At 38.9% G+C, this 14,440-nt stretch overlaps 1 protein-coding gene across 1 annotated transcript in view; it reads left to right on the plus strand.

Annotated features, from left to right (window-relative positions):
* RPS6KA2 (ribosomal protein S6 kinase A2) overlaps positions 1-14,440 on the plus strand; it is a 146,156-nt gene that overhangs the window by 74,035 nt on the left and 57,681 nt on the right. The window contains exons 4-6 of the mRNA XM_056487929.1: positions 3,523-3,603; positions 4,367-4,446; positions 7,011-7,117. Of these exons, the coding sequence (XP_056343904.1) occupies positions 3,523-3,603; positions 4,367-4,446; positions 7,011-7,117 (268 nt within the window). The remainder of the gene's footprint in view (positions 1-3,522; positions 3,604-4,366; positions 4,447-7,010; positions 7,118-14,440) is intronic.

The raw sequence follows: 14,440 nt of genomic DNA on the forward strand, positions 1-14,440 counted from the left end.
ACATGAGATTTATGTGATCGTCTGGCTGGTCTCTCAGTCAGTATTTCTCTAATGATGGGGTTGAGCCCAACAGCTAATTTCAGCCAAAAATCTAAAACACACTTAATCTCCTGCAGCGTCTGTGGATTTTTTTGGTCAAGAAGAGAGATCCAAGTTGGTGTCCCAGTGAGGAAACAGCAGGAGGTTGCAGCTGCCAGGGGCTCCATGGGTTAGGAAGGAGGCAACAAGGCAGCACCCTCAGCTCACCTGGCTGCTCCTGGCTGGGCAGGGCTGTGAGGAACACATGGCAAGGGCTCAGGTTACTGCTCTGGGGATTTATTTTCAGCTGGGTTTGTATGTCCTAGAACCCATGTTTGCTCCTGAAAAGTCTCACGTGATTTTTTTTTTTTTAATTGTTTTTCTTTAGCATCAGACTTCAATCTGTTCTTTAATTCTCTTTGTTGGAAAATTGAGCAGAGGTACTTCAGAGGGATAGTGAGGGATTTAATTAACTTTTACAAACAGAGAGGATAATTAATAGGTGATAAAGGCTATAAATGAAAGTTCAATACTAAAGTGCAGTATTGATTTAGAGACAGCTGTCACTCTGAATCTCAACATTGGATCATCACTACTACTTTAAAATACAACAAACAGAGGCAACCCTTTGATTTCTTTAAAGCCAAACATGTTGTTTTATGTAAAAGGGGGGAAAAGAAAAAAAGAGAGAAAAAAGGAGGAGGGTAGATAACATGACCTCCCCCAGATCTGGCACTCCTAAAACCCAGTCTACATTCTTACTGATTTTTTCAGAGTGCCCTTCTACAAAGCAGTGTCTCCTGCTCTGTAGAGCTGTTTTTCCACCTTTTCTGCAGAAGGTAGGGCTGAGTGGTAAAGCTATGGTATAATGGCTCTTTCCCCATCTCTAAAAGGTTGCATATTTCGGGCCACAGAGGCTCTTTCTTCCAGAAAAATAACCTCCACAGAATGATATGCATTTCAAAAGAGAAGCACATGAAGTCCCTATGTGACATTATTGGTATGCTTCTGCATCCAGTGTGTCAACAAGACTCTTTTCTGTTTTTTCTTTGTGTTGTAATAATGCTCTGCTGATGAAGGTGCAACATCAAAGGCTGCTCTTTAGAGAGGATTTGAGTTTAGGACTGTGTGGAACAAAAACACAGTAAAGCAAATACAAATAGTATTTCCAAGCAGAACCATTGAAGCAAGGCTATGATCACTTTTAGACAGCCTGTATTTTTCCATATCTCAGGTAATTAAGCACTACACACATACTTTGTCTTCTGGACACAGGCAGTGTGGATTTGAGTTCAGAATTTAGCTCTCTACTTTTGCTTACAACAGACAGTAATAAAAACAGATTAAAATAGCAGCAGTAGAATTCAAAAGGATGTTGCAGAGAGTTTTATGTATATATTCTATTTTCATTATCTTTTTTGTGTTCCTGTGCTATGTAAAGAATTTCAAATTGAGTTGCAAGTTCCTAAGCCTGAGTCCTATTTTGCTTTTGGTCCACTTGAGGCAAAGTGCTGAGTTTTAAAAAAATGAAGAAGGTCATGAAAGAAATTTAAAGCCATCATTTTGTTCTGATCTATTTGTACTTATCTATTTCTCCTGATACCATACTTTTTGATGCTGATCTAATTAACTTAGTTTGTAAGTTAACTTTTTCTTGCTTTATTAATTAATTAATGCTCTACTACTAGTTAAGCAGTGATATTTCTTATTCAAAGGTCATTTTGAAAGGAAGGGATGAGCAAGTAATTTATAATCAGTAGTGCTTCTTGACAAACATCTCTGGGTAGATTGTGAAATCTTTGACCTTATCTGTGTATTTTCTGCATGTTTCTTCCTGCAGAAACAGCTTTATGTAAGTGGCAGATGCTTTTGTCACACATGCAGGGAGATTTAAAAAAAAAAAAATTAAGGAAAAGTCACTAAGACAGCAAACCTATCATCTGACAACCCATTCCTAGTTTAAAAAAATTTAAACTTTCAAACACCAATTTGGTGACATCAAGAAGACAATTTCCAAAATCACTGGGGGAGACTGACCCACTCAGAGGCACCCAGATCACCAGGTGCTGTGCTGAGCCACCCTCACAGGACTCTGGGGAGGGACCAGGCTGCTGCACCTCAGTGCAGTCAAATGCAGGGAGGCACTTTGTTAGGCTGCCTGACAAGTTTAATGGGAAATGTCCCATGTAGCGTCAGCAATGCCCACCTGGGATCATGCCTGATGGACAGCACAAGAAACAGTCTGTCTTCACACAGGTTAAGCATTTTGTGAGTGTAGGATGTGTGATTTTTTACTTGTGGGATGAGATTACAGTTCTGCTCTAGCCTTTGTTTTGAATTTATCTATAAGTTGTCTTAGGTTGAACGAGCTAGTAAAGCTAATGTCACTATTGGCCTAAGCATCAAAATAGCAAGAAACCCAAGTATGTCACCAGTGCTATTTAAGGTTTCCAGATCAGCTGGTCTGGACCTATTTCTGTGCATCATTTTTTGAAGTACAGCAATAGATGGAGGTTTTTGTTATGGTATGTTCCTTACTTGGGTGCTGAGAGAACTCAGCTTCTGAGCAGCTCCAGAACACATGTCTGCAATGACAGAGTCTGACTGAGAGCTCAGGCTTTGCTACCTCAAATAGTTTCATAATATCTCTTGATATCAGATTCTTTAATCTGAAAAGCGTAGTGGCATTGTGAAGAGAAAGAAGAAAATGTCAGCTCTTTCAATAAAATAGTGATTGACTGAAAAATGCATCTTTAAGATTTGATAACATGGGGACTTGAATCCTCCTCAGTGTCTGAATATTCTGCTAAATGACTTGAGTATAAAATCTTCAGCATTATTTTTGTTTAGCTTGAACTCAGCTCACCTCTGAAATTATGATTTCCCTTACTCTCTATTCATCTCAACCACAAAAAGTATTTTTCTCACTGCTATCACACAATAAAGTTATCTCTAGACATAAAAATAATTAGTTACTATTTTTATTTGGAATTTTTCTTTATTACTGATTGTTAGGGTGGTGATTTAGTGGAAGTTTTGAGTATTATATATATAGATCACTTCCAGAAAGTGCTATTCAGTGATATGTCATAAATGCTGCTAGCATCAGCAAAATACAATAAATTAATTTGAACAAGATTAATCTGACTTGCTCTGGGACCGGTACATTCTGTTTCATCTTAAATGAAGAAACTAATTTTGTGTAGCTTTCATTTTCACAATTACATTCTCTTCAGAGAAGTGTAATTGCCTCCTGTAGTTGGCAATGCTGTAGTCATTTTAGTTAGGGCAGCTCTCTGTGGGGAAGGACACTGGGCCTTCCTGGAGGACTCAGCACACAGACCAGACAGGCAGAAATAGAGGACACTGGAGTGGTCTGCTTTGCCTAAGGTCAAGCCATCAGCAGAGTGAGAGTCAGAATCCAGATTGCCAGAACCTTATTCTGTATCCAATGACCATTCTGCCTCTTTACATATCACTGTTCTTATTGTTCTTCCTTTGTAGTTCGGGATCGGGTACGATCTAAAATGGAGAGAGATATTTTGGCAGAAGTGAACCATCCTTTCATAGTCAAGCTTCATTATGGTAACTATTATAAAATATAATTCATTTTTGTTCCTAAATTGGTTGGGGAATTGTGGCTAGATGTGTTACACTTCCATGCAGATACTCCTTGCCTACTTGGGACTGTTTCTAACAAAGTTGTAGAGGCAACCTGTGTGAAATTCTTCATTTATGCTAAAGGAGACATCCAGTATTTATAGGTTTCTGCTATTCCTCCATCAAAATAAATTTGTCATAAAGTCTGATGTGGTAGGTAGTGCTGGTGAATTTACATCTGCCAACCCCTTACCTGCTGTCAGGTATTGTTCAGAAAGACAGAGAAATTAAATTAAGGGGAGTTTAGTAATTAGTACCAGTCTAAATTTGTATTCATGTGTACATGAATGTGGTGTCTTGCTGGAGCTGCCTCCTGCCACACCGGCCCCATTACTACTGTTATGGGTATTCTGAGGATATTTGGGTGTGTGGGCTCCCCTCTCACAAAAACATGGGAACTTCTCTCTATGCCTCTCTCAATGACTCCTTGTGGAGTGGGAAACACTGATAATTCACAGCTGCTTAGCATGGAAATGAATATATTAGTAATGCACTGTTGTCTCCCAACTGACACTATTTTTTCCCACAGCCTAAGCTCAGTTGCTAAGTTCTGTACATAAATGTTTTTTTTAATTCTCAAAGTTTTGAAGTGAAAATGAAGCATTGGCATGAATAGTCAACAGGACTTATTTGTTGGGGACTTTATCTTGATTCAAACTTCCAACATCTCCATCCTTTTCTAATGCAGCATTTCAAACAGAAGGAAAGTTGTATCTAATACTAGATTTCCTGCGGGGAGGGGACCTTTTCACCAGACTCTCCAAAGAGGTAAGATGAAAGATCATTAACTCAGAAATTAAAGACTGTCTTGGATTTTCAAAACTCATATTGAGTTTGTGGGAATGAAAAATGTCCTTGGGAATAGTCATATATCTATCTATCTATCTATCTATCTATCTATCTATCTATATATATATATATATATATATGTATATAATAGAGATAGTTCATCTTGCATGGTTAAGTGGATTCTTAATAATTGTATTTTAATTATTCCAGAGGTAATGCAGCAGATACCATGTAGGCATCACTGCCAGAGAAAACTGCACCACTGCTAAGCCATTCCCACAGCAAAATATCCCCAGACTCAAAGCTCTCAGAATAAGACTTGGATGTGATGAGACCCAGTCTGAGAAATCAATCCCTAATACATTTTGCCCACAGAACCACACACTGCCAGCAGAGGGAAGAGATGGACATGGGTCAGGGCCAGCCCCTGCAGCTGCTGGGAGCAGGTCGAGGGACACACACCAGCCCAGACATGGGAGATTGACTGTCACAGCTCTGTTGCTCTTCTTGGGTTTGGGGAGCTACTGCTGGACTAAAAAAGCTGTGAAAAGCTCCCTAGCTTCCCCCTCCCCCCGTTCAATTCCTGATTCAGTGACATGCTGCAGGATGCTGTGTGCACTGCAGCTTGGGATCCCGAGTGTTTGCTTTTAAAGCTTGTTTGCTAATGCAAGAGGACATTGGTAACAAGTTAATTACACTGCTGAGTAATGCTCCTTGTACAAATATTCAGTCCCTGGTAGAGTTGTTTTTAATATGAGAAAAAAGATTTTACAAATTTAAATTTAAAATGTCCTTCTGCTATCATCATGAGACTGAGCTTTATCAGTGAGGCAGCACTGCCCTCTCAGCAAAGGCCTCTCTGGTTTCATGGATAGAAAATGTGGCTCTTGCCTAAGAGGACAGGTCTCTGTTCTGCACAGCCAGGGAGCTCCAAAGTAGAAGATAACAGCTCAGACCTTCTCTTCTTTAAAGATTCTTGTTTTCCCCAAAGCTTGTCCAGGGCAATTCACCATCTCCTGTGCTGTTTACCATCATTAACAAGTCATTAAGCTGACAGTAAAAACATACTTCTCTTTTTTCAGTGTTTTCAGCTCACCTTGCCTGCCTATATACTTTACAGCTGTTTGGGGGCAAGGTATTGCAAGGGAAGAAATTCTGGGAAAACTTGAATTGTTATAGATTTGGTTGAAAGGTATTGATTTCAGTGGACTTTCAGTCAGATCCCATATACATATATTGCATGCATGCAGAGCTGGCCTATTCTTGCTCTGTCTTTTTGAGACATATGACTTTACTGGGTGTATATGTATAGATTAGATTTTTCCTGGATTCTATTGATTTAAATCCTTGCCTACATTATTTATTTTAAATCTCATAAATAATTTAAATATATTTAAAAATTAATATAATTTTTACATTCAATACAATTAAATTTGAGAGCTTTTACTTGTGTATTTATTTATTATTTTCCTTGTGTTTTTATTTCTAGCCTTTGCAGTAAAATTCTTAATTAAGTTATGTGACATCTGCTCTCTGAATCATCTTTTTTTTTCTCTTAGCTGTCTGGAACTTTTCAAAGAACTCAGATATTTTGGCTGCCCCTTTTTAAGAGCAGAGACTTAATTTTAAAATTAAGCTCTGCAACTTTTACTGTAGAATTTATATTTACATAAGACAAGTAAATTTGTATTGAGCTGACTCATTTTACTTCTCTCATGCATAATCACACTTTTCTGTGCAATATATCAGCTTCTTTTTCTGCATTATTATCTCTGTGCATATTGAAATTTAATTAAAGAGAATATCTGAGGTATAGTGGAAGTTGAACCAAAGGGGTTTCCTGCCATCTGAGTTTTTTGGAACCTATTGGATTTTGATTACAGAAGTTTCTTCTCACCTAAAACACAGTTTTCAGTGTTAGCAGTATCCATATGAGCTACAGAAAGCACTGTCTTCATTGGCAGCTCATCAGGCCCTGGGTGTTAGACAACACATCACTGGTTAGGGCATCTGCACTGATATTCCTTCAACCTCCAAGGCATGAGGTTTTAAATCCCTCTCTGATTCTCTTCATGCTGTGTGTGTATTCTGCTCAGACTTGGAAGTATTCCACTTCCCCAGAGAGGTTTCCCATGCTATTTCATGGGGATTTGGTAACCAAATGCCAAGATTGTAGCAAGTTAAGGGTTATGAAAGCAATATGGGCTGCACTGGATGTGTTTAATTTTGCTGTTCATTTCCAAAGGCTAAGAAGTTATAATTTATTCCTAATATTGTGACATAATGTCATCTAAACAGATCAAACAGATGAATGAGAGCAGCATATTTTAAGGAACAGAGGTACTCAACAGATCAAGTTTTGCTTTATAGGGAGAATCTAGTAAGAATTGTTAATATCAGTTCAGACAAATTATGGAAAATTGAACCTGATATGATGGTCCTTGCAGCACTCCCAGGTTAGACAGTTCCTTCCCTGTGTCTGTTTAAGGCAAGCCAGCCCACCACTGTCCAATAAATAGATGTGGTCTTGTCCTTCTCTCTAGGTGATGTTTACAGAAGAGGATGTCAAGTTCTACTTAGCTGAGCTGGCCTTGGCATTAGACCACCTCCATGGTCTTGGAATTATTTACAGGGATCTAAAACCAGAAAAGTAAGTTACCAAGGAAAAGTGAACTGAAACATAAATACATGAACTTTCAGGTTGTTTCTGCTCCTTGTCATGCTACTAAATGAGAAGGTGCAGGGAGCTGTGCCTTCCTTCTTTTGTGTAACACTACACAAGACCATCACTAACAGGGTTTTCCTATCATACCATCTTAGATGTCCTGACTGTGCTCCAGTATGATGGGATCTCTATGTGCCTGGCCTTCAGCTTTGTGAATGATTTGAGTAAAGAGTTCAGATCCCTGTGCCTTTAACTGCAGTGGCCCCATTCTCTGGTTGCAGCATTCAGTCTGACCATCCCCTTGATGCAGTGTAAACCACCCAAAGCAACTCCAGTCCCAGCTCACAGGATATGGTGTGGCAGTGTTCAGTTTTACTGTAGCCATTGCTTAAAGGAAATGAGCACATCTGAGAACCTGTGGCCATGTTAACTCATCAGAGAAGTGATAACCAGGACTTTTAAAACACTTGCATTAAGTGTGCAAAATATTTTCCAAAATATTTGTTCTCACATTTGCAGCTATTTTTCACTCATAATGTGGTCCTAATTTTCCTTTCTCTTTTTTTATTTGCAATACATCAGTAGAGCAAATGGCACCCACGGTGTCACTGGGAATGACGTGATACTGTTTTTATTCTGTGCCTTTTTTTTGGTGCTTTGCTGGATTCTGCCATGATGACTCAAATCAGGCTGCAACATTCCAAAGTTCCTTTTTAATATGATGGTCACTAGCATTTATAAAGCATAACCAGTGAGAGCAGTCTCTTTGGCAATTGTTTATACTTTCAAAGTCTAACAGCACAGCAGCATTTTCCTTCTGTGACATCAAACTGAAAAATATGCAGCTCTTTCTTTAAAATGGAGTGTTATTACTTTCATACTCATGGGCAAAACATGAGACCAAAAGTGATGGAAGGTGGACTTTGTAGGTGAGAAGTTGAAGGGGAGGAGACTGTTTATCTCCATGGCAGTGTCATGTGATTTAAATTTTAAATTCAATTTTATGTTTTGGTTAAAAAATAGTAGTAGCAGGAGTAATACTATGTGAGTTCAACAAATGTACATAGCAAGAGCTCTTAGTCTTTTGGGCTAGAGGACTTTTTGCAGTTGACCAAAATTTCCTCTTGCCCATTTATGCAACCAAAACTGGAAGGCAGAGTCTTTGGCAAATATGGGGAATCATCCTATAAATTAAACAACTGGAGGGAGAAAAGTGTGAGTTTGTTCTTGATATGAAATGCAGGTAGGCAGTGGTGACACTGCAGCTGCCACAGCCACAGGCTCTTGCATCCTCTGCTCCTCAGTTTCAGTTTCATTCTGAATTGTTCTTTTATCCATTCAGCATCAACAAACATGTACACAACAGAATAACTCCAGTTGTAGGATTTCTGTTTTAAACTTTGATTCTGTTAAGCATTCCTATGAATCATGCACTGCTTTTCTCTCTGATGTTAGATGAGGCTGATTTTTGAGATAACACATGATATATGAATCTGCTATTGGAAGGTGTCCAGACATGAACTTGTATATGCCACAATGCCATTATGTTTTTAGGCATATGTTGTAATTTTTTACTTTAGAAGAAGTTGGAAAGCAAGGAGAAAATTAAATGTATGTCAAAAATGTTCATTGTATTTGAGATACTAAGAACCGGATTTTTCTGAGCAGAAAACACTCAGCAGAAAGTGTCACTTAGCATTTCAAAAGGCATCTCTCAAGGACTCCAGTTGCAAGTGAGAGCACTTTATATTACTGCAGACCAAGCTGCAGTGCTTCAAATCAGGAATCAGTGAATCGAGAAATTGGAGCTCATCTAAGGAAGGAAGGTGTCACTGACTTGTCATTGTCACATAGAAGCATGTTGAAAAGGTGCAGATGGAATCCAGTTTCCTCTGTGTTTTTGTCTGAGTTGGGACCAGCCATCCCCTTCACTGTACTGCTCTGCCAAAATCCCTCCCTTAGTGTTACCAGTCTGCCAACTGAGACAAGATTTCTCTGGAAGAAAATAAAAAGTATCATCACAAACTGAAGATCTTTACACAGAGAGATCACTGTGTAAAGTTAAGTTGGCAGCCCTCACTCTTGCATTTTCTAACTTTTGTATATACAATTTATGGTCTTTGATGTACAATTAAATGGTTTAACTGTAATACAGTTTAATTTGAATGCAATTGATGTAGTATAGAATTAGTTTACATGAATATAACTGTTGTACAGAAAGGGAATGACCCAGAAGTTCATACCTGGAGATAAAGCAAGGCCTCTGAACTGAAAACCACATCCTCTAAAAATAGCTCTGTAGGTGCAAAGCTTGTCTGTAGTCACACCTAGGAGAGAGCATGACAGCCCATGATTTATCAGGAACTTCAGGTTTACATTAAAGGTATAGATACAGCAGAATAAAACAAATACTCTCAGAGGGGAAAAGTGCTAAATTTTTGAGTTGCATCTGGGAAATATCTTTCTAAATAAGATGATAAAAGAAAATTAGGATCATTGCAGGATGTTCTCACCCTCCCCTTGCCCCCTGGCAGGATCAAGACCATAACAGGTGTGCTGCTGGTGCAGACTCCATGCTCTACACAGGAGGCTTCTTGGCAGTGCTCCAGCAGCTCTTCATCCAAAATGTTGCTCTTAACAGCTAGTTTGAAATTTCTTCACTGCCACTGCAGACCAGTGCTCCTTGTCCTATCCTCCTAGAAGCCCCAACCTGCTTGTCCTGCTCAGCAGCAGCCTCAGGGGACTGTGAGAGCATCCTTTTCCTTAGATCTCTTCTGTACCCTCAGCAATCCAGGTATTGAGCTCTTCTTCACTAGTCAGTCTTCACAGGGGTTCAGTCATTCTCATTACCCCCCTTGATTCCCCTCTCCTTTGAAGTGCAACGTGCAGAATCACACACACATCTTCAGCAGAGGCATCACCAGCATGACTGCAGCACAAGGTCTGCTCTGCCAGATTTGCAGAACTGGAGATAAATTAATTAATTTGTAATTTCCCAATTCTCTCTCTTTCCCTTTCTCCCCTTTATTAAAGATAGGCATTGCATTTGACCTTTCACTGTTCAATGTTTTTGCTGTTCTTCAGAAGCTCCCAAAAGTAACTGCTTGAGTTACTTGTCAAACTTTGAGTTTGCTTGTCAGCTCTGTAAGTATATTAAAATAAAGCTCATTGGAATTATGTTTAAAAAAAAAAAAAAGCAGCACTGTTCAAACCACTTAGAAGGACCGCCAGTACATTAAATTTTAAGGTTCATCTTTTTTTTTTTTAAGATTCCCTGAGCAAAAATCCATGTTAACAATTCAAGTTAATTTCAAGTGCACCTGGGAGTTGTTCTCAAGTCAGCTGTACTTACTTCAAAAAGACAAGTAATTGAGCTTTCCAGTTAAAGTCTTGTTTAGAACAAGCAGATGCTTCTCTGGAATTGTGCAGACAAATTCTTCTTGAGTTGTCTTGGTGATTTCAGTGGCCTCCCTTGTGGGACAAGGTTGTTCAGTCACACTGGGAGCCACTGAGTTCCTTACATGATGAGGCACCATTTTACTTAAGGACTGCACAATCAAGCTATAAAATATGGTAAATATACCAAAATAGAAAAATGGGAACTTATAAAGGAGCATATGATGCATATGTTATTTCTTCTGCTGTGGTTTATGGGTATGAGTGACTTAAAAATAATTCTACCATCTGAAAATGGACAAAGTATTATTAATTACTCTTTTTAGGAACCTAGATGAACCTTGAATTCTGGAATAGGGGCTTAGGTTAACAAGGAATGAAGCACATTTTAAGGCCCTCAGTTGTCTACATAAGGGACAGCTCATATAACAGCTCATCTAAAAATTTCAGATATGTTGAAAAAGCCAAACATCACTTTTTAATGCAGCATATTGCCAAACATGAATACTGATTTAAGAATGTAGCTGCCCTGTATAAATAGGGGAGATCTGAGAATCAGTAAAAGAAAAAGGATTATGCTGGAAAGTTTCCACTGATGTAAGCAGTCCCTTTTTGACTTCATGGTGTCACAGAAGCTACAGCAGAGAGGAATTTGTGTTCAGCAGGGTGAGATAGCATGGGTCATGCAGACACTGAAATGTCACAAAACACTGACAACTTGTGAGAATCTTCATCTCTTTAGCAGATATTTGACTACTTCATCTGGTACTTTCATAACAAAGTGTGCAATGAAGTAAAACACTCTTGAAAAAGTCTCAGGTTTTATTTCTCACCTGAAAATTTGGCTGCAATTTCTAATTAACATAAAGTGTGGGTTGAATCTTCTGCAAAACTGCTCTCACTTAAAAAGAAACTTTGATCATCCAGGGAAAAGAAAAAGAAAAAAGAAAAAACCCACAAAAAAACAACAAAAAACCAACCAACTAAATAACCCCAAACCAGAGTTCCAGCCTTATTAGATTTGGCAGAATTTCATATTGATTTGGGGATGTTGAACCTCAAAGTGAAGCCCAGAAGACATGAAGCCCAGAGAGAGAGAAATGGGAGAGAATTGTTCAGGCTTTGATTTAAGACATGATATAAAACAATGCCAACTAAAGCTTTTTATTTCCCTGTGATAAAGTTGTAGCAGAAAAGTTGATACGGAGTTTGCAGCCCTAGCTCTGAGACTTTTCCTGTAACTTTCACTATGTCATTCCTCTGCTACAAATTTAGCTGCCCCAGCCTCTAGCATGGAGATTTCCAGCCTTTATTTTCTCAAGTCATACTTTTAAACTGAGGTCATGAAAGTTGTTTCAATGTTTGTGGGATGATCCTGATGCTAAGATGTTCAATCCTAGAATAATAGAATATCCCCAAGACAATCCCAGGAGTTACACCATGTGTCAGAGAGCATTGTCCAAATGCCCCTTGAGCTCTGTCAGGTGGTGCTGTGACCACTTCCCTGGGGAGCTCTTCCAGTGCCCAAACCTCCTCTGGATAAAGAACCTCCTCCTGATATCCAACCTCAACCTTCTCTGACACAGCTTCAGGCCATTCCCTCAGTCCTGTCACTGGTCACACAGAGCAGAGATCAGTGCCTGCCCCTCCTCCTCCTCTCTTGAGAAACCTGTGGACTGTGATGAGGTCTCCCCTCAGTCTCCTCTTCTCTAAGAGACCCCCTTATTTTGTGGCATTTTTTGTTCCAAGCCTATGTGTGGTTCACTTATTTATGATGTTGGTACATTTTTCACCTAATAACTGTTATTACTGCTTTGACAATGACAGTATCCTGTAAAAGCACTCAAGCATTAGGCTGAACAAATAAAATGGAAAAACCTCCTAGCTGAAGTTTATCACTCAGTGTGATTGTAACCTAGTTTAACATTTAATAGTAGTCTACTTTTTTATGGTTTTTAAGATTTCAAAACATTAATTTAGATGAAAGATTATTCTCAAGCCTGAATCATATTAAGAACTACTGGGATTTTTTTCCCCTTCCATAGAATAATACTATCTTGTTTCAGATTAGTTTATCCTGCAAACCATAGCTAAAGTAATTGTGATTGCCACAATAGAATGTCTGCTATGGATAAAAAGGATAAAAAGATGTCTACTGTGGGATAAAAAGGAATTGTAAAGTGATAAAGATAAAAAGAGAGTACAGAGTATGATCAGATAACAAGTTTGTTTCTACTGTCACAGGAAAACTATTTGTTGTAGTTTGCATTCTTAGAAGCAGGTACTTTGTTCTTAATTTCACTCTAAGATAATTCAGTGCAACAGTTGCCTTTTTTTTTTTTTCCTTCACTATTAGCATATTGTTTGTTTTTTTGCATGAAATACAATCTTTGGCTAGTAGCTGTAGCATGATTTGTGCTGCCAGATGGCAAATGTGGAGGCAGCCAGATGTCCAAAGGGTGCTGCTGCCAGGGGCCACAGAGGAAGCTGCCAGCAGCTGAGGGCAGGGTGGAAGGTGATTAGGGAACATGAGATGGAGGAAGGAGCTGCAGACCATGTTTTAGGGGATATGGGATACACATCCACTGGAAGCCAGCATTATTCCTTTTGCTGCTCGTGCAAACAGTGTGAGGAAGAGTTGCTGTATGTTTGTGGCTCAGCCTCAGGCACTATTATCAGTCTGAAAGCTCTGCTGGTGTTGCTCTGTCCCTTTAATGAACCCTTTAATCAGGGCAAAGTGAGGAAAACACACATTGTGTATATACTGAAGCAGCATGGATTTTCAGTAGGAAATTATGAAATTTAAAACCTATTAACTGTAAAATCAGTGTTTCTGGGGAAATTGCCACAACCTTTGAATTGCATACTTATTCACAGGGGCTTCCTGGGTGTGGGGCAAGATTTTGAGTGATTTCTGTAAGCTCTATTCCCCCTGCTATTTTCCCAGATCCAGGTCTGGGGAGTTCATACATTTATGCTCACTTCCACACTGGCAGGTGTTTGATTCTGTTCTTTTCTGAAGCACAGAATAGTTGCAGGGGTTGCAGTCACAAAAATACATTTAAACATGCCTGGTATAGACCAGTACTTGAAAATTATGTGTTCAAGGAAGCTGTGGAGAAAGGCTAAAGGTAAGATGCCTTTATTGAGAAGAAAAGGCTTTAATTATTGGACTCATGGTACTGACTTAGTTGCTGGCCTTTGACTTGCACAACACTTTTTTCTAAACACATGAAAGACAGAAGAGCATCTTTTTTAAGTTATGTTTCAGTTCAGACACAACTTTTCACAAAAGTATAGCCCATTATGTTTGGTTTTCTTCTATCCTATTTTCTTCCTGAATAATTAGATTAAAGTGATTCTCCAATACAAGAGGAATATAAAAATAGCTGGCACCATGCTAGATCAGTTTGAAAAGAAAAATATACTAAGTATAGCTAGGGTTGAAGAAAGATCACCTTCATTACTATGTCAGTTTTTATTTAGCAAAATTGTTGGACTCGATGATCTTGAAGGTCTCTTCTAACCTAGTGATTCTGTGATTATTTTTTAAACTCAGTGTTCCTTCTTGTTTCCACAAAACCTAGCACTGCTTTTTGTGAACTACAGAAATGTTGGAGTGCTTTTGTGAGAGAAAAATATGCTGGCAGGTGGAAAATGTGAGAACACTTGAATTTGGCTTCCAGGCTGAATTTTCATCTGTGCTCTGGACAGAAAAAAATAAGCAGAGGCTGAGATCCATGCAGTTAGGCTGTGACTAGTCACAATGCTCTAAGATGGCTTTTACTACTTCAGCATGAGCTTTTGGACTTAAATTTAGGTCCAGTGAGTCCATGCCCTGATTATTTGTGTGCTTGCCTTTTATTATGACAAAAACAGGAAATGTGCAGCTCTTTCTCCTGCTGGAAGCAG

The sequence above is a fragment of the Oenanthe melanoleuca genome, chromosome 3, assembly GCF_029582105.1.
Source record: "Oenanthe melanoleuca isolate GR-GAL-2019-014 chromosome 3, OMel1.0, whole genome shotgun sequence".
NCBI classification, from domain to species: domain Eukaryota; kingdom Metazoa; phylum Chordata; class Aves; order Passeriformes; family Muscicapidae; genus Oenanthe; species Oenanthe melanoleuca.